General features: G+C 43.1%; 1 protein-coding gene across 3 annotated transcripts in view; it reads right to left on the bottom strand.

Annotated features, from left to right (window-relative positions):
• The window catches only part of TENM2 (teneurin transmembrane protein 2), an 831585-nt gene that overhangs the window by 322044 nt on the left and 483549 nt on the right, over positions 1–25992 (bottom strand). For all 3 annotated transcript variants that reach the window (XM_066618094.1, XM_066618096.1, XM_066618097.1), the window contains one exon: positions 22776–22985. In XM_066618094.1, the coding sequence (XP_066474191.1) occupies positions 22776–22985 (210 nt within the window). The remainder of the gene's footprint in view (positions 1–22775; positions 22986–25992) is intronic.

The raw sequence follows: 25992 nt of genomic DNA, 5'->3' as shown, positions 1-25992 counted from the left end.
AGCCTATTTAAATGGAGGACTGGAACTGTTAAAGACAGAAGTAGGTAAACACATGATACTTCTCCCACTCTATGTTAAATGTATTGTTTTGATCCTTAATAAGCGTAAGTTCAAAGTACAATGACACAAATGCAAAGTTGCTGGAATATAAAAACTTCTTTCCCCATAGAAGCCTCTCAGCCCAATCCTGAGCTGCCTGGGGCGTGGGGCTGCAGCGGTGCTGAAAATGGTTGCCACCGCATCCTGCGTGCTCTGGGCAGCTGCCAGCAGCTCCTCAGGAGAAGGAGACTTTCGCCCACTTCCCCTGGAAGGTTGGCGAAGAATCAAGAGCCTCCATGTCAGGCGGTGAGTTTGAATCTGGTGGAGTTTTGCTTCACTGGTCCTGCCTCCCTCCCCCCCTGGAATGCCTCCTCCCCTGGAATGCCTTCTTCCTGCCTTCTCCCTGCCTCCCCCTTCCCTGGAATGCCTCCTCCCCACCCTCTGCCTGCCTCTCCCCTTCCCAGAATGCCTCCTCCCATGCACCCACTTACCTCTCCATTTCTAGGCAGTCTGCAGCAGCGCTCGCCCGACAGTAAGGCCCACAAACGTGCCTTACAGCACATTTAAAACAGTGAGCAGCGGTAAGGATTGGGATTTACTGGATAAGGATTTACTGTTCAGGATTGAGCAGTCTTTCATTTTAGGTCTTCTTGCCCTCTGCCAAAGAGTCTTTGAGGCCTACCAACCATGCACATAAGAAGGGCCCAATGTACTTACTACATGATTAAATTCTCAGAGTCCCACCTTGCAGGGTTGGTGTTCAAATGGGCACGGTGTCCCACCATATTCCAATCACCAATCACTTTCTATGGGTGCAGTCTCCAAAGTGGTGACTGCTGCATGCCGGCAAAAATTTCCTGGCATGGATGGCAGCCTCCACGTGCCCCTAACCTTTGCCGCATCCAGCCACTTCTGCCTGGAAATCCAGGTGCAAAGCCTGCTGGGGTGTTGGAAGCTGGAAGCGGCTAGAAGCAGCAAAGACTGGGGGCATACGAAGGCACTTTGCAGAATGCAAAACAGTAAGGGAGGGCTTAGGAAGGGCACTGGACCTGGTCCACGGGTCGCAGTCTGGAGAGCCCTGTTCTATGGGCTCACTTCTCCCACTTATATAGCTAGAAATTCTTTTGGTCCAGTTCAATCAAATAGCCCTAAATTCTGAGAGCATAAATCCAAATTGACAGCACCTGGTCTCTGTCCTTGCAGCTGCTGTGTTCACCAGATAACAGGTCACCTCCTGAGTTATTCTCTTTTGGTTCCCAGAGCTGTAAATTTCCACCCTGGCATCTAAATCGTCAGTTTTATTCCTCTGACTGGGCAGTCTTCTGACTTCTCCATCTACTTCAAATAATTTCACACCTCCATCTAATCTGGATCTTATAGGAAAGACATTTCCACTTCAAGACAACCTGGATCTTACAGAAAGGGCATCTTACTTCAAAGCACAGCATCCCCAGCATTCTTCTTCCCACATTTGCCACTCACCCCTCTAAGAGGATGTTTCAGAAGGGGGGGGAACCCACCTCCATGACAGTAGGTGATGAGCCTTCCGCTGTATATTTTTAGTAAAGTTAATCACCCACCCCCTCACCTAATCATTATCTTGCAGTAGGTCTATTAAATCCACATGCCTCCAAATCAGCACAGCATGAGCTGATTCAGAACTACCTACATTAAAAATTCTGTTGTTTTTATGGGTATCAAATTTGAATTCATAAAACAGAGTATTAGAAAGACAAAACTGTTCCTGTTGGTCTTGGGTCTGTTCCATGAAGGAAAAGCAAACTTTGTATTGTCAATCCAGGCATCCTTTTAAAGTATGAAATTCAATTATAATGGGTATAAATGCTAAAACAGAGTGTTTTTGAATGCCTTTTTCCTCTCATAGCCCATAACAGTTGCATTTGACCCTGTAATTCTTTCGACACAGCTAGGAAGCTATGCCTTGTCGGCTAGAAACATGGATGTTCTTCCTAAATAAAACAGACATGGAAAGGGGGAGGAGAACATACTATCTGCTCATTTACTGCTGATATTGAAATGGTGTTTTAAAAGTTTGAAATAACATGGAATATGTTTTCTAAGTGCTTTTTTTTCATGTGTCATGATCCAAGAAGGGAGAGAAACAATTTCTTCCCTAACACAAATGAAAAAAGTACATATGTGAAATATGTTTTCTGGGATAGGGCTTGTAACTCCCATTTCTCCTACCAACTCAGATACCAACTAGATAGCAACTAGGTATCTAGATTTGGTGGGGAACCCTTCTCAGTCAGAGCCCAATCCTGAGCTCTTGTGGCACGTGGCTGCGGCGGCACCGAAAACAGCTGCTGCCACATCCTGCACTCCCAAGGCAGCCGCGGACAGCACCTAGGGAGAAGGGGACTTTTGGGAGCACCTTTTGGACAGCACCTAGGGAGGACACACACACACACACACACACACACACACACACACACACACACACACACACACACACACGAAGATGTGAAACTTTGTATACAACAGTGGGTGGGATCTCTAGATCAGGGACAGAGTTATTTCCAAAGTATGGGTCTTTCAATTTTTCATCTCACTGTCAAGGCCATTTCTATACCGTAACAGAATTAAGTACTGGTTCATTTTGTTTAGTTTGATATAGCTGAGTCTTTCACCAATTCAACAAGCACAACTGCACAAGGCTATTTACGAAAGAGATTTCTAGGCAAGCTGAGCTTTGCAAGAAAACATTATTCAACAGATAATTTTATAACCACTTCAGGATCATGGACATTTGCAGCAATTTCATTATACGTCTCAGGGCAAAATAGCTGTGAAAAACAGAATTGTGACAATCTGTTTGCCTCTAATTTGAGAGGGGCACTGCTCGTCTATTACATTTTTGGGCATCTTACAGGCACATATGGTAGCAAGAGCAACTCCCGGGATCCTCTGGCTCTTTGACCACTTCAGATTTAAAAAATCTGCTTGGAATATGCATGTGAGAAACTTGGTTTGATGAAATTGATACAACTTGCTTTTAAGCACATTGATAAACAACTTTGAATTACTTAAAATAATGTGTGAGAATTACTATAAATGCTTACACAAACACACATCAGTGAAAATAAGCTTAATTAGATACAATGTATTATTAGAAGCAATCTACTTTGGAAAAAATGTATAAAGACTATCTATTGATCCAAGGAATGCACTCTAATCATTGTTTAGACAATGCTAACGAGTAACAATGGGAGTTGAGTCTGTAGATGTCAATATCCCGAATGCTGTGATATCGCATATTCTTGTCTTCATGCTGCATTTCAGCACGTACAGATTATTCTAAAGCAATGGGATCACAATAAGGAGCAAGAAAGTGTTCAGAAGATAGTGATTACACAGGATGAAAGTCTATCAGGATCTCATAATCAGGTTTATTTGAAATGATGGGATCAATGCGAGGGATCAATGCAATAGAAACTTTATCCATAAGTAAGGAATGAAAGTCACTCCCATTTACTCTTCCTGTCTTACATTAGGTAGCAAGATGATGCTATTAACTTGCTTTATGGTTGCAGAAATGAAGTCAGGGTTGTAGACATCCTACACATACTTACCTGAGTGCCAGGCCCAGTGAACTCAGTAGGGCTTACTTCTAGCTACACATACATAAGATTGTGCTGTTAGTTTTAATTTGTGGCCTTCCATTTTGATGGGAGTGTTAGAGGATGAGACTTTCATGACTCAGGCCCAACTCAACAATGTCACCTATTCAGTGGGAAAATTCATGAGTTTCATCTCATATGGGATTTGTGATCACACATTCAGTACAACCCAGAGCTTTCTTTGAGACAACAGCTGTGCTACTTCCTCCTCCAGCACTACCATTAACCCTTTGACAGGCTTTCTGTGTCTGCATGTATCCCAGCAGCACTTCCCAGTCGAAAGGGGTGGGAATGTCCCCCTGAAGGTTTGCTCTTATCAGGGTAGTAAATGTTTTGGTCTTGCAAGTGACTGAAGAATTCATATGCTGGTTGTGTCAGTGTGCACATGGCTGACCTGCTTATGAAGTGAAGGAGCAAACTACAGGCCGCTTCCTGGCAAACAGGCAGGAATGGGAAAATCCAGTGGGGCTTGACTCATGTTGAGTTGCCAAGACATCACCCCCGTGACTCAACTCGAAGAAGAGTCATAATGGGGGCACTTTCTGAGTGTCTGTCTCCCTTTAGTGATTATGAAAGACACAAGTTGAGTTGCCCCTCCCTTTAAAAAGCTCACTGTGGAAAAAATGGGACTTCTGCCAGGGTGTATTGGCAGTGCCAGGGTGTGTGTAAATGTCAGAATTCTCTGCCAGGCTGTTTGGGTGTATGTCAGAGTTCTCTTTGAACACTCCCCCCCCCCCGATGTCCCTGTTCATCTATAAATAGGGCGGGAGGGACTGAGAAAGAGCAGGGACAGAACTGGCAAGAGGGAGGAGGGTCATGTGCAGCAGCAGTGAGGTTTACCAGGAAGATCTGATCCTTTGCAGTCCTACTCAGAAGTAGTCCCACTGTAACATTAAGGGGAATAATAAAAGCTTCTTCAAATATGTTAGAAGCAGGAAACCCACCAGAGAAGCGGTTGGCCCTCTGGATGGTGATGGAGGGAAAGGGGAGATAAAAGGAGACTTAGAGATGGCAGAGAAATTGAATGAGTTCTTTGCATCTGTCATCACAGCAGAAGACCTTGGGCAGATACCGCTGCCCGAACGGCTCCTCCTGACAGAGGAATTAAGTCAGATAGAGATTAAAAGAGAAGATGTTGCAGACCTAATTGATAAATTAAAGATCAATAACTCACTGGGCCCTGATGGCATCCACCCAAGAGTTATTAAGGAATTGAAAAATGAAGTTACTGATCTCTTGACTAAGATATGCAACTTGTCCCTCAAAACGGCCACAGTGCCAGAAGATTGGAGGAAAGCAAATGTCACGCCTATCTTTAAAAAGGGAAAGAGGGGGGACCCGGGAAACTATAGGCCAATCAGCCTAACATCTATACTGGGTAAGATGGTGGGATGCCTCATCAAAGATAGGATCTCAAAACACACAGACGAACAGGCCTTGCTGAGGGAGAATCAGCATGGCTTCTGTAAGGGTAAGTCTTGCCTCACAAACCTTATAGAATTCTTTGAAAAGGTCAACAGGCATGTGGATGCAGGAGAACCTGTAGACATTATATATCTGGACTTTCAGAAGGCGTTTGACAAGGTCCCTCACCAAAGACTACTGAAAAAACTCCACAGTCAGGGAATTCGAGAACAGGTCCTCTCATGGATTGAGAACTGGTTGAAGACCAGGAAACAGAGAGTGGGTGTCAATGGGCAATTTTCACAATGGAGAGAAGTGAAAAGCGGTGTGCCCCAAGGATCTGTCTTGGAACCAGTGCTTTTCAACCTCTTCATAAATGACCTGGAGACGGTTGAGCAGTGAGGTGGCTAAGTTTGCAGATGACACCAAACTCTTCCAAGTGGTGAAGACCAGAAGTGATTGTGAGGAGCGCCAGAAGGATCTCTCCAAACTGGCAGAATGGGCAGCAAAGTGGCAGATGTGTTTCAATGTAAGTAAGTGTAAAGTCATGCACATTGGGGCAAAAAATCAAAACTTCACATATAGGCTGATGGGTTCTGAGCTGTCTGTGACAGATCAAGAGAGAGAGCTTGGTGTGGAGGTGGACAAGTCGATGAAAGTGTCAACCCAATGTGCGGCGGCAGTAAAGAAGGCCAGTTCTATGCTTGGGATCATTAGAAAAGGTACTGAGAACAAAACGGCTAATATTATAATGCCGTTGTACAAATCTATGGTAAGGCCACACCTGGAGTATTGCGTCCAATTCTGGTCGCCACATCTCAAAAAAGATATAGTGGAAATGGAAAAGTGCAAAAGAGAGTGACTAAGATTATTACGGGGCTGGGGCACCTTCCTTATGAGGAAAGGCTAAAACGTTTGGGCCTCTTCAGCCTAGAAAAGAGACACCTCAGGGGGGGCATGATTGAGACATACAAAATTATGCATGGGAAGGATAAAGTGGACAGAGAGATGCTCTTTACACTCTCACATAACACCAGAACTAGGGGACATCCACTAAAATTGAGCGTTGGTAGAGTTAGAATAGACAAAAGGAAATATTTCTTTATTCAGCGTGTGGTTGGTCTGTGGAACTCCTTGCCACAGGATGTGGTGATGGCGTCTGGCCTGGACGCCTTTAAAAGGGGATTGGACAAGTTTCTGGATGAAAAATCCATTATGGGTTACAAGCCATGATGTGTATGTGCAACCTCCTGATTTTAGAAATGGTCTATGTCTGAACGCCAAAGCAAGGGAGGGCACCAGGATGCAGGTCTCTTGTTGTCTTGTGTGCTCCCTGGGGCATTTGGTGGGTTGCTGTGAGATACAGGAAGCTGGACTAGATGGGCCTATGGGCTGATCCAGTGGGGCTGTTCTTATGTAGCCGGTCATTCAATAAGGCTCCCTCTCCCCCACCAGCCATGCGGTGCAAAGAGTGATCAATATGAACTCCATTCCCCACATTCCTGCCTCCTCCCCCTTCCTGGGCTTCTTAAGCCAATCATAAGGCAAGAACTCACCCTTGGTTCCTCCTCCTGATCTCCCTCAGCCAATGAAAATATCAGAATGCCCATCCTTTCACCAAAGATCATGCCTTCCTTCCTATCAGAGACAGGAAAAGAGAGCCCTGTCCCACCTCCCCCATTCATTGCAAACATTAAGGCTTTCCTGCCTTTCCTGGAACCTCCCTGCTGCTCACCTAATTGGAATGCTGCCCCATGATTTTTTGCACCGCAAAAACAGTAAACAAGCACACCCAGACACAGGCAGGCTCTAGTCAGCACACAAGGAGATGAGTGCCAAGTCAGGGAGCCCCTGACTCCAGTCTTTTTCAGAGTCTTCCATGCACGTGACTCATGAGTTGCCAAGTCAGTGAAAAAACACATATTTTCGTGACTCGAGTCCAAGTCACTGACTCAAGTTGCCATCTCTGCGAACAGGTATGCTTCCGAGTAAACATACCCCAAAGCAAGTATCCTCCCAACCACCCCTATTCCTTTCACATTCCCATTCAAGTAGATAAATATATATTACAATTTTATTATATTGCAATAATCACTGATATTTGTTGCTTCAATACTTGTGTCCTTTAAAATTATCTACCTGTATTATGAAAGTTAACAGAGGGACAGTAAAAATGAATTCTGAGTGTTCTTATTGTAGCTAAAAGACTTCTATTAAAGCATTGAAAAGATAGGTGCCCTCCTGTTATAATTCAATGCATCAAAGGCCTTTTAACGTTATCAGAATTTGAATAAAGTCTTATAGACAACAATTACAAATGGATATGCATGGGGGCATTTGGAAGCCATTTGTTGATATATATGCATATTTACTGTTATGCATTAAGGTTTATAGTGTAGATTACTTTTTTGTATTCTTGTATAAACAATTAATGTAATATATATAATTTTTTAAAATTTCTTTTTCTTTCCTTTTTACTCTAATTTTTAACATTTTGTGAATCTGCTTGTACTATTCCTTTATTTTGTGAATGTGCTTGTACTATTTCTTTATTATAAGAACTTTCCAAACTTCACTGCGGCGACAGTGAAGAAGGCCAATTCTATGCTTGGGATCATTAGGAAGGGTATTGAGAACAAAACGGCTAGTATTATAATGCCGTTGTACAAATCGATGGTAAGGCCACACCTGGAGTATTGTGTCCAGTTCTGGTCGCCGCACCTCAAAAAAGACATAGTGGAAATGGAAAAGGTGCAAAAGAGAGTGACTAAGTTGATTATGGGGCTGGGGCACCTTCCTTATGAGGAAAGGCTACGGCGTTTGGGCCTCTTCAGCCTAGAAAAGAGGCGCCTGAGGGGGGACATGATTGAGACATACAAAATTATGCAGGGGATGGACAGAGTGGATAGGGAGATGCTCTTTACACTCTCACATAATACCAGAACCAGGGGACATCCACTAAAATTGAGTGTTGGGCGGGTTAGGACAGACAAAAGAAAATATTTCTTTACTCAGCGTGTGGTCGGTCTGTGGAACTCCTTGCCACAGGATGTGGTGCTGGCGTCTAGCCTAGACGCCTTTAAAAGGGGATTGGACAAGTTTCTGGAGGAAAAATCCATTATGGGGTACAAGCCATGATGTGTATGCGCAACCTCCTGATTTTAGAAATGGGTTATATCAGAATGCCAGATGCAAGGGAGGGCACCAGGATGAGGTCTCTTGTTATCTGGTGTGCTCCCTGGGGCATTTGGTGGGCCGCTGTAAGATACAGGAAGCTGGACTAGATGGGCCTATGGCCTGATCCAGTGGGGCTGTTCTTATGTTCTTATGAATATGCAAGCAAAGACAGAAGGGTACTGCCTGATACCAAGTCATTAGCTCACTTATGTTAACCATAAATGGCAGTGAATCTGAAACCCAGAGGATTTTTTTTGCTCTATTACCACATTTTTTTAGTAGATATTCCACATACACAAGCTGAAGCCTTATGCATTCAAATAATGCAGACTTGCTATGTAGCAGACACATCACAAGCCCTTTGGCATTTTAGGTGAAATACTAATATGTTAGCTGCCCTTTTATATCCTTCTCACTTCATTCTATACCCCAACTTTTTGCAGGTGACAAAATTCTTATATGAAATTAGCAAAGAAATGTATCCGCGTAGATGCCCTTGGGAAAAAAATCATCTGTTAATCCCTGTTCATTCTGGAGCTCCCTTAAATTTTGCATCTCCAAATTTATACTTCTATTAATACTTTCCCCCCTGAAATGCTTCTATTGGTCAAATTATGGTAACGCCCACTGATCCATAAGCTTGTCAAACCAAAAAGTAGATGGTTAAAATATGCAATACCTTAAAAAATGTATTCATACAGTACATTTCAAGATAATGCAAATATCCCACAATCATTGAACAATTGTACATATTGTATTATAAAGCATAAAGCAGTGGTTACAAACTTTTCATCACCGGGACCCACTTTTTAAAACAGCACTCTATTTGAACCCACCTAGCTTTACGAGACTAAAAAAAAAGTTTCATTTTACCAGCCACTCAAGGCTCTGTTTTTCTCCGTTTCAGTATGGTGTGTGGGGGGATGACTGTGTTTCTTGAGCTCCACATTCATCTGTTAGGGACCATTCTGGTGGCCTTGTTACCAAAAAGGGCTGTTATGTTTTAAAGGGGAATTATTATATTACCCTTTTTGGAAACCTCAGGGTCGCAGGCTGGATAACAAAACAGCGTAATGCAGAGAAAATCCCTTGTTTAGCTTAAAGAGGAGACTGGGAGAAAGATAACTTTCAATCAAAGATTATATTTTATTACAAAACACACAAAGGTAAACATAATACATTTCTTGGTTCTAGTACTTGAAAAATGTACCTAGCTTTTATGGTGGTTGCATGTGCTATGTATTTGGTGCATCCGAGAAGGAATCAGAAAAGGAAAGGTTGTAGGGAAGGATTTTAGGGGTCCCTTAATCTGCTAAACCCAGTTTGCTAACTAAAGATGGGGGAAGAAGGGAGGAATAGATGGGGAAGAAGGGGAGGAATTTCAGAAACGCAGGATAATTATCTGTCCCGGGGAGCAGTAGGGGAGGGGAGAGTCCTGTGGAGGACCTTTGCCTTGCAGGGGGGCAGCCAGAGAGAGAGAGCCATGAGGCGGAGTTCTCTCTTAAAAGGGGCTTGGCTGACCTGGAAGCTGACCTAGAATGACCGGATGTATCCCAGAGCTGTGCACATGCTCAGTATACACACAGTGGTACACGTGGAGTATGTAAAACAGTGGGAGGGTCCAGAGATCAGCTATCAGCAAAGGCTGACCCTGGGGGAGGGGGGGTAGCTTGCTTCCTGTTGCTACTGGACTTTGGAGTCAGGATGTAGCTTAATGGCTGTGATTTAGTTAACAATAGGTGGAGGCTAGGTATTTAGACTTTGCTGCCAAGGTCCTCCTCCCTTGTTTGCATATTCAGTGATTGACTTAAACAATAAAGACATTTCCAGTGTTCCTAGAGAAAATGAGTCTTTCCAGACTGAAGGTGGCCAACAACATGAGAAATGACTGAGCTTATGATTTGACTCCTTTTGTGGCCTGTAAGAGAAGTTTTAGGCCTGCATTTTAGTCCAAAATACATAACCAGATATAAAACCACAACTTGGAAGGGAAAAGGGGATTTTCACGTAACAGCCTTGCATTCCCTTCAGCCTGTCCCTTGAAGTAGGATGAGCCACATTCACCTGCTTGCAAATAAACATGCATGTTCTGCTCTGTATCAGTTTCCACAGGACTCAATACAGTTTCCTTGTCAGCTACCAGCCGGTCAGTTTGTGACCCACCAAAAATCATGTCGCAATCCACTGCTGGGTCCCAACCCACAGTTTGGGAACCACTGGCATAAAGGATAGTTCACACATGCATGCCCCACGATCATTACTGGATTGGGAAGGCTTAGTGTGAACTCTACTGTACATGGATCCAAGTTGACAGTTGGAAAACGTGCTGTCATAAGCACAGGAATGACTGAAATCAGATGCCGAGGGATATTTCTGTGAACAGTCAGGTTCACACTGAGGCTTCTGCATATGATTCTCATAGAAGGAAGATCCATATGGAGAAAATAATTAGCTTGCATATGTGGTCCAAAGTTTGGCATTCAGCAATGCTCACAGAGTAATGATCATTTAAATAGAATGCGTTGTTTGCATTTTGTGAGGTGTTTGAAGGAATCTAGTGTCACCAGCATCCCTTTTAATATTTTATGATTTAGTATGTCCAGGCGGGATTACTATAAAAGGAAAAATTGTATGCATGATTTTGAAATTCATGTATTTCCTGAACAAGCATCCACATTAACTGGTTGCTATAATCTTTAAAATGGCCTGCAAGTAAAAAGAACATTTATGCATCCTAACAATATAATCCAATAGGTCATGCAAGGCAGGTACAAACTATAGTTTGCCAGTTCAGATCTAATAACTGTTGTTTGCTGAAATTATTTAGGTCACACGAGAGGAGAATGAGGCTGAGCACAAGTCCAAGATTTTTCAGACAGCACCAAGATTTTCCTTTCATAGCATCAAGGTGTGATGTGATATTATGGTCTTAGGGCACAATCCTAACCAGGTCTACTCAGAAGTAAGTCCTATTTTGTTCAATGGGGCTTACTCTCAGGAAAGTGTGGTTAGGATTGCAGCCTTGTTAAAGTCACTGTCAGTCCAGTCCTGAGCTGCCTGGCATGCAGGGTTGCAGCGATGCTAAAAATGGCTGCCTCTTCATCCAGCGTGCCCCAGGCAGCTGGTGCTGCCTTCCTGGGAAAAGGCGACTTCCATCCCCTTCCCCCCCAAGTAAGTTGAGTAGCCCCACAATGGGGTTACTCGATTCTATGGTGACCCAAGGGTTGGCATAGAATTAAGAGCCTCTGTGTCAGACAGGTAGCCCGACACGGAGACTCAGGATCCAGTGGAGCAAAGTTCCATCAGTCCCACCTCCTTTCCGCCCCACTCCCTCCCCAGCATGCCTCCCTACCCACCCTCTCCCTGCCCTCCCTCCACCCTGGAACGCCTCCTCCCTGCCTCTCCCCTTGCCCCCACCTACCTCTCTGCTGCCCAGCGGTCCACGCGACTGTCAAGTGACAGAGTTACGGTGCTCCACCGATGCTAGCCCAGCACCAGCCAGCGCTGGGACTAGCACCAGCGCTCCACCAGTGCTACCTCTGTGCACCAATGGTGCATAGGATTGGGCCCTGTGTCATTTATCAAGCATAATCTCAGTAATCAGATTATTTTTCCAATGGTTCTCTTTTTTACATATTAAAAGAACCCTTTACTCAGTGTTCCTGATAAGGAGGTCATGATTCAGGTTTACGAGGTTATTGCGCGAAATTAAATTTTTCCGTAAGCTAGGTTATACTTGCAATTGAAATTTTTAAAAAATATGGTTCAAATTCAAATAAATTTGATTAAAATTTTAAAAATTTGTTACTTAAAAAAAACAACAAACACATCTATTTTATATATACATGACCTGCAGGGGTTTGGGAAGTCCCTTCTGTAAATCTAGAGAATGGGCCAGGGCAATTATCTAACCAAATAAGTATGAATTAAAGTAACTGAACATAAATCTTGTGAGAATAAAAGTCAGGTCAAAGAACCTTGGCAACTGGACCCTTCAGTGTCTTAGTATTAAATGTTACACTTAGTACAGACTTGGCTTTTTCTTTACAAGAACAAAACAAAACATGTTCTTCATTTTGGTCTTTCATTGAGATGCAGTGCTTTTCCATGAGGCATGAATCTGAACGGTAGCAGGCAGGGTGGTGCTGGAAAGGGCCCAGAACTGTCAAGCTGAAACACGTTTCTATAGATTTTATATATTTTTCTTTAAAAAAAATTTGACCAGCTCACTCTATTATGAAAAGAGCCAGGGGATCTTTAATGTCCTCAAGATTGAGCCCACTTTAATGCGGACGAAAAAGTTCCTCTAGCAATCCAGCAGCCACCGAAGTCAAGCTGGGATGGATATGCATGCCTAGGTTTCTTATCTACAGCTTAAACCAATGTCCTTCTGGCGAAGAGATGAAGGTGCTACCTACTGAGCTGCCCAAACCCTTTTATTTAGTCCCTTAAATAACTCAAATTCAATGCTTTGTTGGGGGAAAGAAAGAAAAGCCAAGGATTCAGGATTTTTTGTTGTTGCTACTGTATTTTCTACCATGTAAACTGAAAAATACAGAATCCACTTTTTCCTTCTAGTAAGGGGTGATAGTCAGCCATCTGCGGGGGACTCTATTCAGTATCTGTGGGATTCCATTTTTAATGACTTGTCACAGGGCTTTAAATTATACTGCTGGATATGAGAGCTACCCCCCTTTCCACAAACCCAGATTGCAGAAGGTCATAAATCAGAATGTTTTAAGCTCTATTAGAAGAGCATTTGAGGGTTTCCAAGAGAGATGGAATAAAAACAAAACAAAAACAAAGTGTTTTTTGGTATATTGGTATCTGAAGTATTGGTTTCTTTAAAGTTAGACTCTCAACTCAGTTACACACTGTGCTTTTCCTAGTATACCACTTCTAATAAAATTTAACACCACTGCTCTACAAGAATCTCTGGCTTTTGTTAGCAATTTCTCAAGAATTAGAACATATCCTACAACTTACAGCAGTGCTCTTCAATCTTTTTTGTGCCCTAATAAATAAATAAAACTATGAGACTGGGGACCCACTGCCAATCCCGCTTCTCCTGGGACTTGATCTGCCCTTGCCATCACCTATCCTTGCCTGCCCCATTCCCCCCTACCTTTCGTATCTTAACAATGACCCTGTAAGGTTGCAGCCTGAGCAGGTTTGGCCTTAGGAGCTGCAGGGCAAGACAGCAAGAAGAGGTTGTGCAGAATTCTATTAAGAACTCAGTTTTGATAAGGCAGTACCATTATTAGATTGGATCCAAGCCCTCTCTTGCACAGGGTTTGAAAGTTTGCTGTGATCGCCAAAAGGAGGCTTTGTGACTCCATTGGGGTCCTAACCCACAGGTTGAAGAACACTGAACTATATTATACCACTGATTGCATGAAATAAATATTCAAATTAACCAGTGAGAATAAAACTAAAAGAAGTTTAATGCAAAGGTGGTATTTGTCAGGGATAATGTGACAAACCAAAAGAGACTTTTAAAAAGCACACAACAATTCAGACCTCCCTTTACCCCATTCCACCCACTTTTCTATGACACAAGATATGATACAGTGCAGACACTCATAGCACAGCAAACTCCTGCCCCTGTCAGGGACATTAGAACTCAAATGATAAGATAAGACACACAGGATGCAGCTATACCACCCTGGTTTCTCAAAGGGGAACTGGTAAGTTGGCAACCTTCAGTCTCAAAAGACTGTGGTATAAGCCTAAAGCACCTGGTATTCCCAGGCGGTCTCCCATCCAAGTACTAAACAGGCCTAGCCCTGCTTAGCTTCCGGGATCAGAGAAGATCAGTCATCTGCAGGGTAACAGTTGGTGATGGAAACCATGGTGAAACGGCACTTACTGCACACAGAGAGTACTTTGCACAAACAGCCTCTTGTCCTTTCCAACAAGTACAGGTTGAGTCTCATTATTTGTGAGGGTTCCCTTCCCAGGACTCACCTGGATGGCAAAAAACGCACTAAAGCAAATTAATTTAAAAAACAAAGTGCCTTTGCTCCATTGATTGAAAAACAGCCTTGCTGATCTTTTGAAATGCACACAGAGGCAATCAATCTCTTTCAGGTTTAGGCTTCACTAGGAGAAAGCAATCCTTCACCAAGAGCCCAGCAAGGGGAAAAAAATGGGTGATAATCACTGCCATTTAGCATTCTTTCATGTGCTCAGGGAGGAGTGAGAAAATGATTTATGGATTGTTAACCTGCTGCCCTCTCTTGAATTAACAAAGCTATTGTTAAATAACTGTTTTCCTTTAATTTAAAGGGTACTTCTCATCAGCACTAAGACAGAAAAATCTGTGGATTCCCCCCACTTGAAAATATAAGCATAATTAGGTTATACCTGTAATCCCTTGCATGACTGTGTCCCTACAACAGTAAAAAACAATTTTTAAAACTGTGATTTTAAAGGGATGCATTTTTCCCCTTCTCCAGGGATCAGCACATTCCTTCTCATTTGCAGGGGCCATTCGTGTTGAGTCAAATCTGTGTATAAAAAATCTGTGTATAACAAGGTTGGACCTGTATAGCAAAATATTAGGTCAACACCAGACTTTTCAGAATTTCTATTGTAATTACTCTGCCCCAGCAGGACTCAACACATAACCACCCATTTGGAATATTGACTTCACTCCCCCAGTAGAGGAAACAAGCATAACCCACCCCACATAACTGTGGAGGAGGAAATCCCACATCACCACACATTGATGCTGCAACTTTGTTTCTACCCTCTCCCCCATTCTGATCCTTCAGGATTATCAAATGTGTTTTTGCTATAAAATGTGTGGCCTAACCATCCCTAATATTTGAAACAGTTAGGCAGGGAGTGTCTGCTCTGTTTTGATGAATGCAAGGGATGCCTGTCTCCTGTTGTGGCTGGATGAATAGGGCACTGTTTTGTGGAGCAGCTGATAGGGGTTCTAGACCTGTCCTTCTTCTTTTGTCCCTGTCATTGGTATTTCTGGTCAGTCATGCAAAAGATGAGTGTCTTGCTGGTTAAGCGTTAACCTATTTTTGACCAGCCCATAGATGTACACATTTGGTCCCTTTTGCATATATACATTTGGGCAGAAATGGCTTAAGGCTGGTCTTTTGGTTGGGCTCAAACCCACCTTACCTGGCTCCTAACCTGCATCTTTGTGCAATGAGCTAACAGCACCATGCTTTATGTGGCTGCTGGTGAGGCTCCCTTTGTAACCTGTCCTAGGCCCTCTTCTGACAAAAGGGTTCCTTCCAGTTGCTGAAGGCCCCACAGGGACTCAAAGACTTGCCACTGAGAGGCTTATGTGAGTTTCACACGGCTGCCCAAGAGAGTTCTCTTTTGATACTTGCTCTTCTCAAAAAGATTTATTGGATGTCTGTGTGAGTGAGACAAAGGAACTTGCACTCTGGGTTCTAGGGATTCCTAGCAGTTTTTGTCCCTTTGCTGCTGATGCCACAGTAGCTCCTTTAGGAGGCGGAACACTCTGGCATCCTTGTATATGTTGTGTGTGTGCCCCAATGTTTTGTCATGCCTGTTGCTGTGTTGCTCATTCCTAGGGGCTGGGGGGATCGCTCCTAGCAAGAGCCAATCAATTGCCCTGTGCTTGCCCTAGAGTTCAGTTAACCTTGATGGTGCTTCTCTGGCCACTAGTGTTGGGGCTGGGAGAATGCAATAATTAGCTCTTTGAACTTTGCACTGAAGACACACCAACATCAGGTCACCTTTCTATGGATGAAGGACTGCATTGGGGTTTTTATGGATGTTGGCAGTGTTACTGGGAAGGCTGCCCTGGTGTGGCATTGCCTGGACAGACTTAGGATATGGTGGTTGTTTTGCTAGTGCACTATTGGAGCAGCATCCAAATAGGATTGGGTCCTAAGTTTTTATATGACACATAGGAATTACTGAAATATTCTGACAAAGAACCAAGCAAGGAATATATTCACAGAACCAAACAATGGGGAGAGAGGCATGAGTATGCTTTCTGTGAGTCTGAAAAGAAGTTACATTGTGAAGTGCATGTTTCCTACAAAGACAACTTCAATTACGGCAAATCTTGAATGAAAAGAAAATACCTGGTTATAAGAAAAAATCAAACTTAATATTGAGAAATACATGCCAAACAACGATAAACAGTTTTGTCATTTTTAGATATCACATTAAAATGATACAGAGTTGGGGCATCATTTGCATTCCTCCTCCTCCTTGACATACATATTATAAAAGCAAACAAATAGTCCCGGAGAAATTAATCTAGTAACAAAAACCAAAACATCTTTGATAGAAATATGAGAAAAATTTCAATTATTCTGACAGATGGCGATGAGAGTGCACATACAGACAGAGGGCTTGTATATTGCAAAAACGTATGGGGATGCAGGGTGTTCTATATACAGGCACACACTGTACCTCCTGGTGAAAATTTTGTCTATGATGGAGTGAGACTTCTCAGTGTCAAGGGTAAAAGTGTTCTTCTCACCATATCAATATCTTGAAGGGCAGCACTCTATTATTCTCTCTAGGAGGGGTTGAGGTGGAAAAGACTTGTGTGGGAGAAAGTAAAGGATTATGGTCAGAGGATCAATTGGGATGAGGGCAAATCTGTCTTTGCTCCCAGTTGGGCAGAAATGGCTTAATTTCTGTGGTCCCCAGTGGCCAATAATTAAGAATCACACCTGCTCCACTGTGCACAGTGCTGCTCCTTAGTCTGCATAGCCACATCATAGGTTCTGTTTCTTGGTTGTCCTCGAGTGTGATAAAAAGTTGGACATTTAGGTGGAATGATGGGAATTGGCACAGGCAGAAGATATTGTCTTCCTTCTCATTGGTGTTAAAAAAAGATGCCTATTTAGGCACCAAAGATGAACTAAGGACATGGAATTCCTGAGGACATGGAGCTCCCCAGCCACAGTTTCCATTTTATTTTTTTTAAGAAGGCACAGATATGTGGTTTGATTTTCATGCATTGAGTTGTCTTCAATGACGTGGCTTGGACATTCTGCGAAGATGTGAGATAGCTCTGGAAGAGCATCAGCACAAATATGGGATTCTCAATTTTGGCATCAGTCTCCATTTCCAGTTGTCGGGGTCAGCTGCTTCCCTCCTGCCCCGACTTACCTGGGGAGGCTGGGGGAGGGTCTCCAGATTGGTAGCAAAAGCCTCAGGAGGAGGAAGAGAGGCTGCCTGGACCCTGGGAACACCTGCCCAGCTGCCTGTTCCACCAAACACAAGGGAAAGAAGGCAGGCAGGGACCAGAGCCCCAGGCCCCTTTAAGGCTCTCACAAAGGAAGTGGGAGGAGGGTGAGGGAGGAAGCAGAGAGGGCTTCATAAGGGAAGCCTGTGATGAGGGTGAGGAGGGCAAGGTGTGGAGTAGTTCCTGCTGCTCCACTGGTGAACACCACCCTCAAGAGACAGAGAGGAGGAGAAGGGTGCTGTAACCCCCTCCCTCTGGTCACCCAGCTGAGGCTCCTGAAGCACTCCCCTCCATCCTTCATTAGGCCTGCTCTCCCTTGCTGGGATGGTATGGGAGGCAGGGAACAAGCTCCACTGACAACAACTGCCCCACCCCACACGAAGCCCGACACCTGTTTTGTCCAAAGATACCACTGTCAAAATAGTGTCATTGCCACAGCATCTAATATCTGTTTTTGCAAGTGCGCACGTGCCCACACTGTGCTGAATATTATATTTTCAAATAAAAAAACCACATAATAGAGGGTGCTTAATTAAAATCAGCATATCATTAGCTGCATAAAATGTAACTCACACAAAGGGTAATGAGATATTCTACATATTTTTAATTATTCAAAATTTTCTCAAACATGATTTTTTAATAATAATACATTCCATTAAGTTAGCTGTGTATTTGAAGAAAGTGCAGTTTTTGATTTCATTTTAAGCCTGGTTTTGAGCAATTACAATGTCACTGTTCTGCAGTAAAAAGGTTGAATTCATTTGCTGTGTGGTTATGCTAGTTATGATTGATGTCACTTCTCTAAATGATAAACCAATCACCCCAATGATGTAATGTCATTTTAAGAGTGCTATAATCTCATTTCTCTCAAACTGGAAGCTCTGATGAGTTCTAATAAAGATTTATTGTAGATTAAAGGCCTTCATAATATCAACAATGGATTGCTCATTTGATGGGAAATTTGATTAGGTAATTTTTTTAAGCATATGAATTTTCCAAGTATATGAAGAACGGCTAGCAGGAAGGGCACAGGGCAGTATAATCAGAAGACTACCACCTCATCTTCAGAAAGACTCATCATAAACTGATTTAGAAATTAGTATCTACTGTGAGGATGAAACAAACATAAGTACACATTTAGTCAAGGAGCATCATTTATCCCTGTAAGCGCTATTTTATTAAACATGATCAACACTATAGTTCACACTCACACCATTATTTTAAATCTCCAAATAATAACTTCATCTGTTAAAATAGGACAAAAATCAGAAGAGTGTCCCAGTAAACATGACAGATCTCATCTAATAGCCTTGAATTTCAAAGTCCAATAAGTACCACATACACTTTTTTTCTGCACCTGCGTTCATAATAATGCTGAATCTAGACTCTAGAGTTTTATATGGTTAAAAATGTAAACTTTGTTAACAGTTTGTATCTTCCACAGCATAAAGTACTTTGATAATTTCACAAGAAAGCTTTTTGAGAAAAATTAAAATACTTAGACTGCCTTCTAAACTGCATGCATTTTTACTAATTTATGTAGGCACAATTACTTCAGCAATCTCCTAACATCTGCAAGAAATGTTGTAAAAATACAAAAAAAAAAAAACCATCAGACCATCAACACGCAGACTCCAATCCTCCAACTATGTCACAGTCTTGTTTATAAGATGTGTTGCACCACCTGTGAATGACCAGGCTACTGCAATACTTCCTTGCAACATCAGAAATCGTAACATCATGGACTTTACTCTGATACTACAAGAAGAATAACTGGGGAAAATGTTTAAGATCAGGGCAACAATATAGTTAAACCTCTTGCACTATCTGGTAACATCAATCTTAGTTCACATATTCACAATTTAAAAGACAGAAAATACTATCGATAACAAAGGACAATTTAACAGAACATTGTGTAATTTGCATTGTTCATATATAGAATGAGGAGCAAGAGGATCAACCAGGATATGCAACCAGGTACCACCAGGGATATGCACAGGATCCTCAGACTCCGGCCACCAAGCAGCAAGACCAGAAAGGCACTGGAACAAACAGTGATATGAGGCTTGGCTCGGCAGCAGAGCTCCAGCATGTGTCTTTTGTGTGCTCAAAAAACCCTCCCATCTGCCTGATCCTCTTATTAGAGTTTGTTGCATAGCATCCGGCCTCTCAACCCGGAAGTAACTGGTGATTACATCATTGCCAGTTACTTCCAGTGGTAATTCCAAGAGGTGGACGATGCAAAGTGATACAGAGGAGGAGAAACACTGAGAAGTGCTGCTCTAGTCATCTTGCGAATAGACTCCTGTATTACATTCTATATGAGTCTCCTCGTATTCTACATGACGTGCTTCGACACTTCATTAGCACAAAATACAACAGCAAGGTTTCTTAGTGAAGCTAGCCCATTGGACCACATTACATCAATCTGGCAGCAACTGCACTTGTTGCCTATTTGCACTGGGATGCTTAGAGCTCTGGCACCATTTACATAGCCCCTCCCCATGGACTTGAGGCAGAGGTGTGAAAATCGGGGCAGCCTATTGGCTGCATGAGGGATTGGGGGTGTGGCGCAGCTGTTGCCGAAGCTGGCATGGTCTCCCTGCTTCAGTCCACGGAAGTGGGTTGCGATTGCAATGTTTAGACATTCTGAGTCTTGGGGAGCCCTAAAGTGGTATCCGTGGGCTTCCCATAAACACACCCCCAAGAGGCTAGTGTTGCAAATAGTAAGGTGGGGGGGGGGGGAAACAAAACTCTAGTCCCTGGCAGTGGCACAATCCTGGTGATTGCATCACTGCATTTACTCCTCCCATGCAAAGACTGAGGTGGAGAAGTTTGAGAATCACTAGTCTAGTTCATTCCTCTGGTTTGGTAGCTCATAAATGCAGACCACACTGTTTACTGTGATATGGATCAAAGTGAAACAAAACCAAAACTCCTCAAAACAAAAAACTTTTTGTTTATCAGTTATTGATTTTACATATCCATTAACTACTGGAACATTCCAGGTTTGTTATGGTACTGTAAAGACACTGTACTGTATAGGAAAATGAGAACTGAACAGTACTTTAAAAAATTAAAGGAACAAAGAAGGGTAAAAAAGTGTCCAGTAGTCAGGGCCTGGGAGAGGGGAATAAAGGAGGTAATTTGTACCCGGGTCCAGGGTCAAAAAGGAGGCCCAGGAGCCAAAGGAGGGGGCCCAGAAAGTTCCTGGGATCTGACATTTTCCTATCTACTCACTTGTTGCCCGCACAGGATGCTGGAGACACTACCATGAGTATGTGGCTGCAGCTACTGGTAAGTTGGGCTGAAGAATGCATACCTGACTCTCCTTTACACAGTGTCAAATCTGGGAGGCAACTGGCCTGCTCTTTGGTCTGTAGATCCGCTTGCCCGGAAGAAGTGTGTAGGAGCTCAGGGACAGCTGCAAGACTACAGCTGCTGCAGAAGCAGGTTTTGGGAAAGGACAGGACAGGACATTTTCCATTCTAGTCTGAGCCTAAATATGATGATGCTCATTTTCTACATGATTTTCTATATTTAGAAGATTTTAGAGAGACAGGATTGTGTTTGGTTTTCTGTATTATTGTATCTAGCTGCTGATGCCACAGGTGGGTAGACCAGTGCTCCAAAGACTTTTCCAGTTGTCTCCACCCCTTCCCCACACAGTTGCATCCCCTCTGCCCCAATTTTGCTGTCCTGTCACCACCCTCCCCTGCTCTGTTTCACCCCTCCCTCTTTGCAAAGGGGCCCTAAAGAAATGTTGTATCCCCTGAAAAAATTCTTCTCAGAGGCCCTGCCCATGGTGAATCTGTGAAGCTCCAATATATTTACACTGATTTGGGAGTGATACTGACAATAAAAATGAGCAATTAAACTAAACTAGCCTTGAAACTAGTCAAGTGAAGAATCACAGCTTATTGAAGCCATTTCTACCCAATGTTGCATATACCCAACAGGGACCAAATGTATATACCTGTGGATCGGGCAGAAATGGGTTAAAAATATTGGTTATGGTTTCCAACTTTTTGAACCTGCTACCTGATTACATACACTACTATAGGATAATGTATCGTATAGCATACTATACAAATTGAGTCTTGGTATCCAAGAGGGCTCCATTCCCAGAACCCAAAATCGAATTAAAGGAAATCCATTTAAAAAACAATGTCCCTTTGCTCAGCCATTTAAAAACAGCCTTGCTGACCTTTGTAATGCAGGACAGAGGCATCAGGAAGGCAATCTCTTCAGACACTTAGAAAGGCTTCACTCTGAGGCAGTGACACCCTCCCTTCACCGGGAGCACAGTACAGGGAAAGAATACAAAGAGGAGGTGATAATCACTTCCCTTTGCATTCTTTCATATGCTCAGGGAGAAAGGAGGGGTCACTTTCCTTGGAATGAAGTTCTAATCGCCTGGAGAGAGAGAGAGAGAGAGAGAGAGAGAGAGAGAGAGAGAGCGCAAGAGGAGAGACAGACAGAGAGAGAGAGAGAGAGAGAGAGAGAGATTGTCTGTGGGCTGCCCTCTCCACATTAATGAGGCTATCATTAAACACAATTTTTTTCCTTTAATTTAAAGATCTCATCCTGTTAAGATAAAACCGCAGGTGAAAAATCCGTGGATAATTAGGTTATACCTGTACAGAAATACATGAATGTTTCCAAGTGTTCAGCATTGCTTTTCTAAGCCTGATCTCCAAACAGAGTTAAAGGATCTTCCCCAAAGATTGAGTTACACAGGTCAGAAACTATTCTTATTAAAGAATGCAACCTAAATGTTTTATAAGCCAGAAGTCAATTTCAAAAGGGCATTGCAGCCGCATTTTAAAAGACTGCGAAGTTAGGATTAGCTGCAATACTGACATGAGAATAGTAAGAAACATAGCAACAGGGCTAGCTTTTGCATTTTAAAAGCCAATGTGTGATTCTATAAAAATGCAAAGCAGATCTGCTGCGCAATATCTTTCAGATGTACACCTCTTCTACAAAACAAGTACAAGCCATACAGGGGGATTTTCATCAAGTGAGTCACATTCATGGTTTCAGTTTCATATACGTGCGTCCTAATTTTAAAGGAACAATATAAAAGAAAATATTAACAGATCAAATGATTCACTTGTCAACATACGAAATGTGAATCCCACAAAGTCCTCACAAGCTTCACATTTTCAAAGCAATGCAGTGACAAATACATGCCAATTCCATCCATTTCTTGCCATGTTCATGTTTGTGCCATTGCTTGCATGCTGCTTAGAATGTTCCCATTTGAGCTAAGAATGTTATAATCAAATGTTGGATGCATAACATTTCCTTACCACTGCTGGAAGTCTGCTGTGGCCCTGAGCATGCTCTTAGCAGGTATGAATTGGGGGAGAACTCTTCATCGGGGTTGGTATCCATGATTTGATGGGAAGTATTGCTGTCTAGCAAGGGCATCTGGCAGCTAACTGGTGGTGGATTATGGGAACTGGGCAGCTGAGCGGATGGGAGAAGGCTAGACGAGGATGTAGGTGGAATGGGACGACCTGGGAAAGAGGACAGAGGGACATAGTTCAGCAATGAATGTAATGAAAGAAATCACAAACAGTAACATTGAAATTGTTTGTCACCACATATGATTACAGCTGGGGCTGAATCAAAATACCCACTGTCCACTGGTACTGACTCTCCCCTCTGCATCATATCCAAGACAGTATGATCAGCTGTGTTGACAAGGCATTCCAAGAAGGGGAACTGGCTTCTCCTAAGAATGTCTTCACAGCATCAGCCTTTATCAGGCTACATGAACCGATGCTGGATGAATGAAGATAAATCTAATCTCTAAAACGGCATTAGATTAAAAATTCTCAACATGAATTTTCTAACATGCTACATATTTACTTTTTTATCCTGCCCCTCCTTCAAGGAACTCAGAGCAGCATATATGGTCCTTCCCTCCTCTTTCTTCTCAGAATAATTCTAAGAAATACCTCAGGCTGAGGTATAGCAACTGGCCCAAGGTGAGCTTCATCATTAAGCAGGATTTGAACTCAGGTTACTCCCTCATCCTGTCTAACACTATAACCACTATACTCCACTGGCATCTGCATGCAGAAATGCCTATAAAAAAAAAAGAAAATTAAACTACAACTCAATTTTTTCTACATCTGCCCATTGACTTAGTGTCAGCATTAAGTACACAGAAATTCATAGAACCATAATTATAATACATTTTAAAATCCCACTTGGAAGCATTTTGTTAGCCAGCCATTATCAGCACCTTAAGAAAAAAAAAATTGTCTTCCCCCTATCGTTTTCTGCTCTGCTGAATGAAGGTTTCTGAATATTGTAATTACATGAAACCAGTTCAGACAAAGTTGATTGATACTTTCAAGTCCATTAAAAGAATAGTCAAACAGTAAAGAAAAACAGTCTCATACTGCAACCTATTTTTACCGGGAGACACAAGTTAAAGGCAAAATGATTACTTTCTCTGCAACATACAGTAGAATACACATCTAACTGACCACTAGCAGTTACACTAGCAGTCCAAAAATAACAGGAAATTTGTACCGTTCACTGACTGCCCAATCCTCAGCTGCCCGGGGTGCATGGCTGCAGCAGAGCCAAGAATGGCTGGCACCGCATCCTGCACACCTCAGCCTGCCGTGGGCGGCACCTCAGGAAAAGGAGACTTTTGTCCCCTTCTCCTGGGTAAGGAAAGCAGCCCCACTATGGGGCTACTCACTTTACTGCTGACCAAAAGGTTGGCGGTAAAGTAAAGGTGTTCATGTAGGGCGCCAAGCCCTACACGAATGGAGAGGATCCGGTGGAGCTGAGCTCCACCGGACCCGCCTTCTGTCTTCTTGCTCCCTTCCCCGGCATGCCTCCCACCCACCATCTCTCCACTCTCCCCACGCCTCCCCCCTCCCCAGAACGCCTCCTTCCTGCCCCTCTCCCTGCCCCCGCTTACTTTGCTGCGGCTTGGCGGTCCGTGAGAGGACAGGTGCCCGCCCAGCGTTAGCCCAGCGCCAGGCTAGCATGAGCGCCCGCCTGGCGGTAAGCCTCGCAGACATGCCTTATGGCACGTTTGCAAAAGTGCACTCTGGCAGAAAGCCAGAGCACAGAGCTCAGGATTGGCTCTGAGTTAGCTGCTACTACTACTACTACTACTAATACTACTACTACTACTACTACTACTACTACTACTGAACTGCCTTTTATTCAAATACACCAAGTACAGCACAACTATATCATTAAAAAAATACAAAAACAAACTAATCTACAAAAATAAAATATATCATAAATCAGTAGCAGCAGTAATATATAGCAAGAAAAGCTTAACTAAGCCCAGGATTTGGACTCTTAAATAGTCAAATTTTACAGCTGAACTCAACATAAATCCCTGTGTGGCGATGCAGTAGCGCTGGCATGGGCTACACTGCATCCTACAGGGGATTTTGGGCTGCTGGAGGACTCCTCAGGGTAAACGGGCATTTGTTAGCATTTGACATTTGCCCTGGGGTAAGCCCCAGCAGCTGCAATGGGTCAGTTTGGACCTGTGCCAGCTATATTGCTGGCACAATTTCATGTTGCTCCATCCAGGCAGATCAAACCCCAGAAGGGGGTTTGGTTATGAGGCTCCTGCTCCCCTCCTAGGCCCAAATTATGTATAAAAATATTTATATACCACTTTTCAACAAAAAGGAGTTTACAAAGTAGTTTGCATTGCAAAATAAATCAATAAATTGTTCCATAAATTATTGGAAGACAGCACTGCAAAAGGTAATTAACGGAGGTCTTAATGAAATCCATAAGCCCTGTCTCACCCCCCCCCCTCCTTTTTTGGTTAAATAAAAAAGTTACTATCAAGGGAACCATCACAAAAAGGATCTACCATCACTCATCGTCATTCAAGCACTGGTGCAGTCCAGAGTGCATTGTGCCATCATGGATGTACCTGCAGAGCAAAAGCTCCAAGTCAACCCAAGAATGTTGTCCTGTTTGTCTGCTCTCTGGGAAATTGGTCTAAACAGCATCTCATCAATAGGGTGCTAATGCAACTTTGTGGTTTCACTGTTAAGGTTCTCAAGAAATTTATAGATCTATAGAATAGAAAATGTATTGAACTGTGCATAATGTGTTATTGGGCATAATGGGTGATGATACAAATAAAATGTATGTCTCATAAAGATTTACTTTGCTTTGTGGCACTTTGCTTTGCAGTGCAATAGTATAAACATGTTTCTAAAAAGATGCATATCTGAGGGCATCTCAGCTGCTGTAATGCAGTCCCAGGGTAAGGGAACACATTTTCTCTTACCTTAAGGAGGCCTCTGTGATTGTGATTGTGATTTCACTACAGGGTGCAGTTCATGCCCCACTGGCACTAGAAAACTGGATAGGATTGGGCCCTGAAACTACAAGCTCAGCTTCTAAAAGCACACCTTACCCTTCCCCCACTCACCAGGAGCACTATAAGCAAGAAGGGCGCACCGAGTCATATGGATGTCACATTCCTCAGTGCTAGCAAAGGGGGGGAACCCTGTGATT

Source organism: Tiliqua scincoides, chromosome 2 (genome assembly GCF_035046505.1).
Source record: "Tiliqua scincoides isolate rTilSci1 chromosome 2, rTilSci1.hap2, whole genome shotgun sequence".
Lineage (NCBI taxonomy): Eukaryota > Metazoa > Chordata > Lepidosauria > Squamata > Scincidae > Tiliqua > Tiliqua scincoides.
The sequence above is the reverse complement of the archived record's forward strand: the minus strand, read 5'-3'. Positions and strand labels throughout refer to the sequence as shown.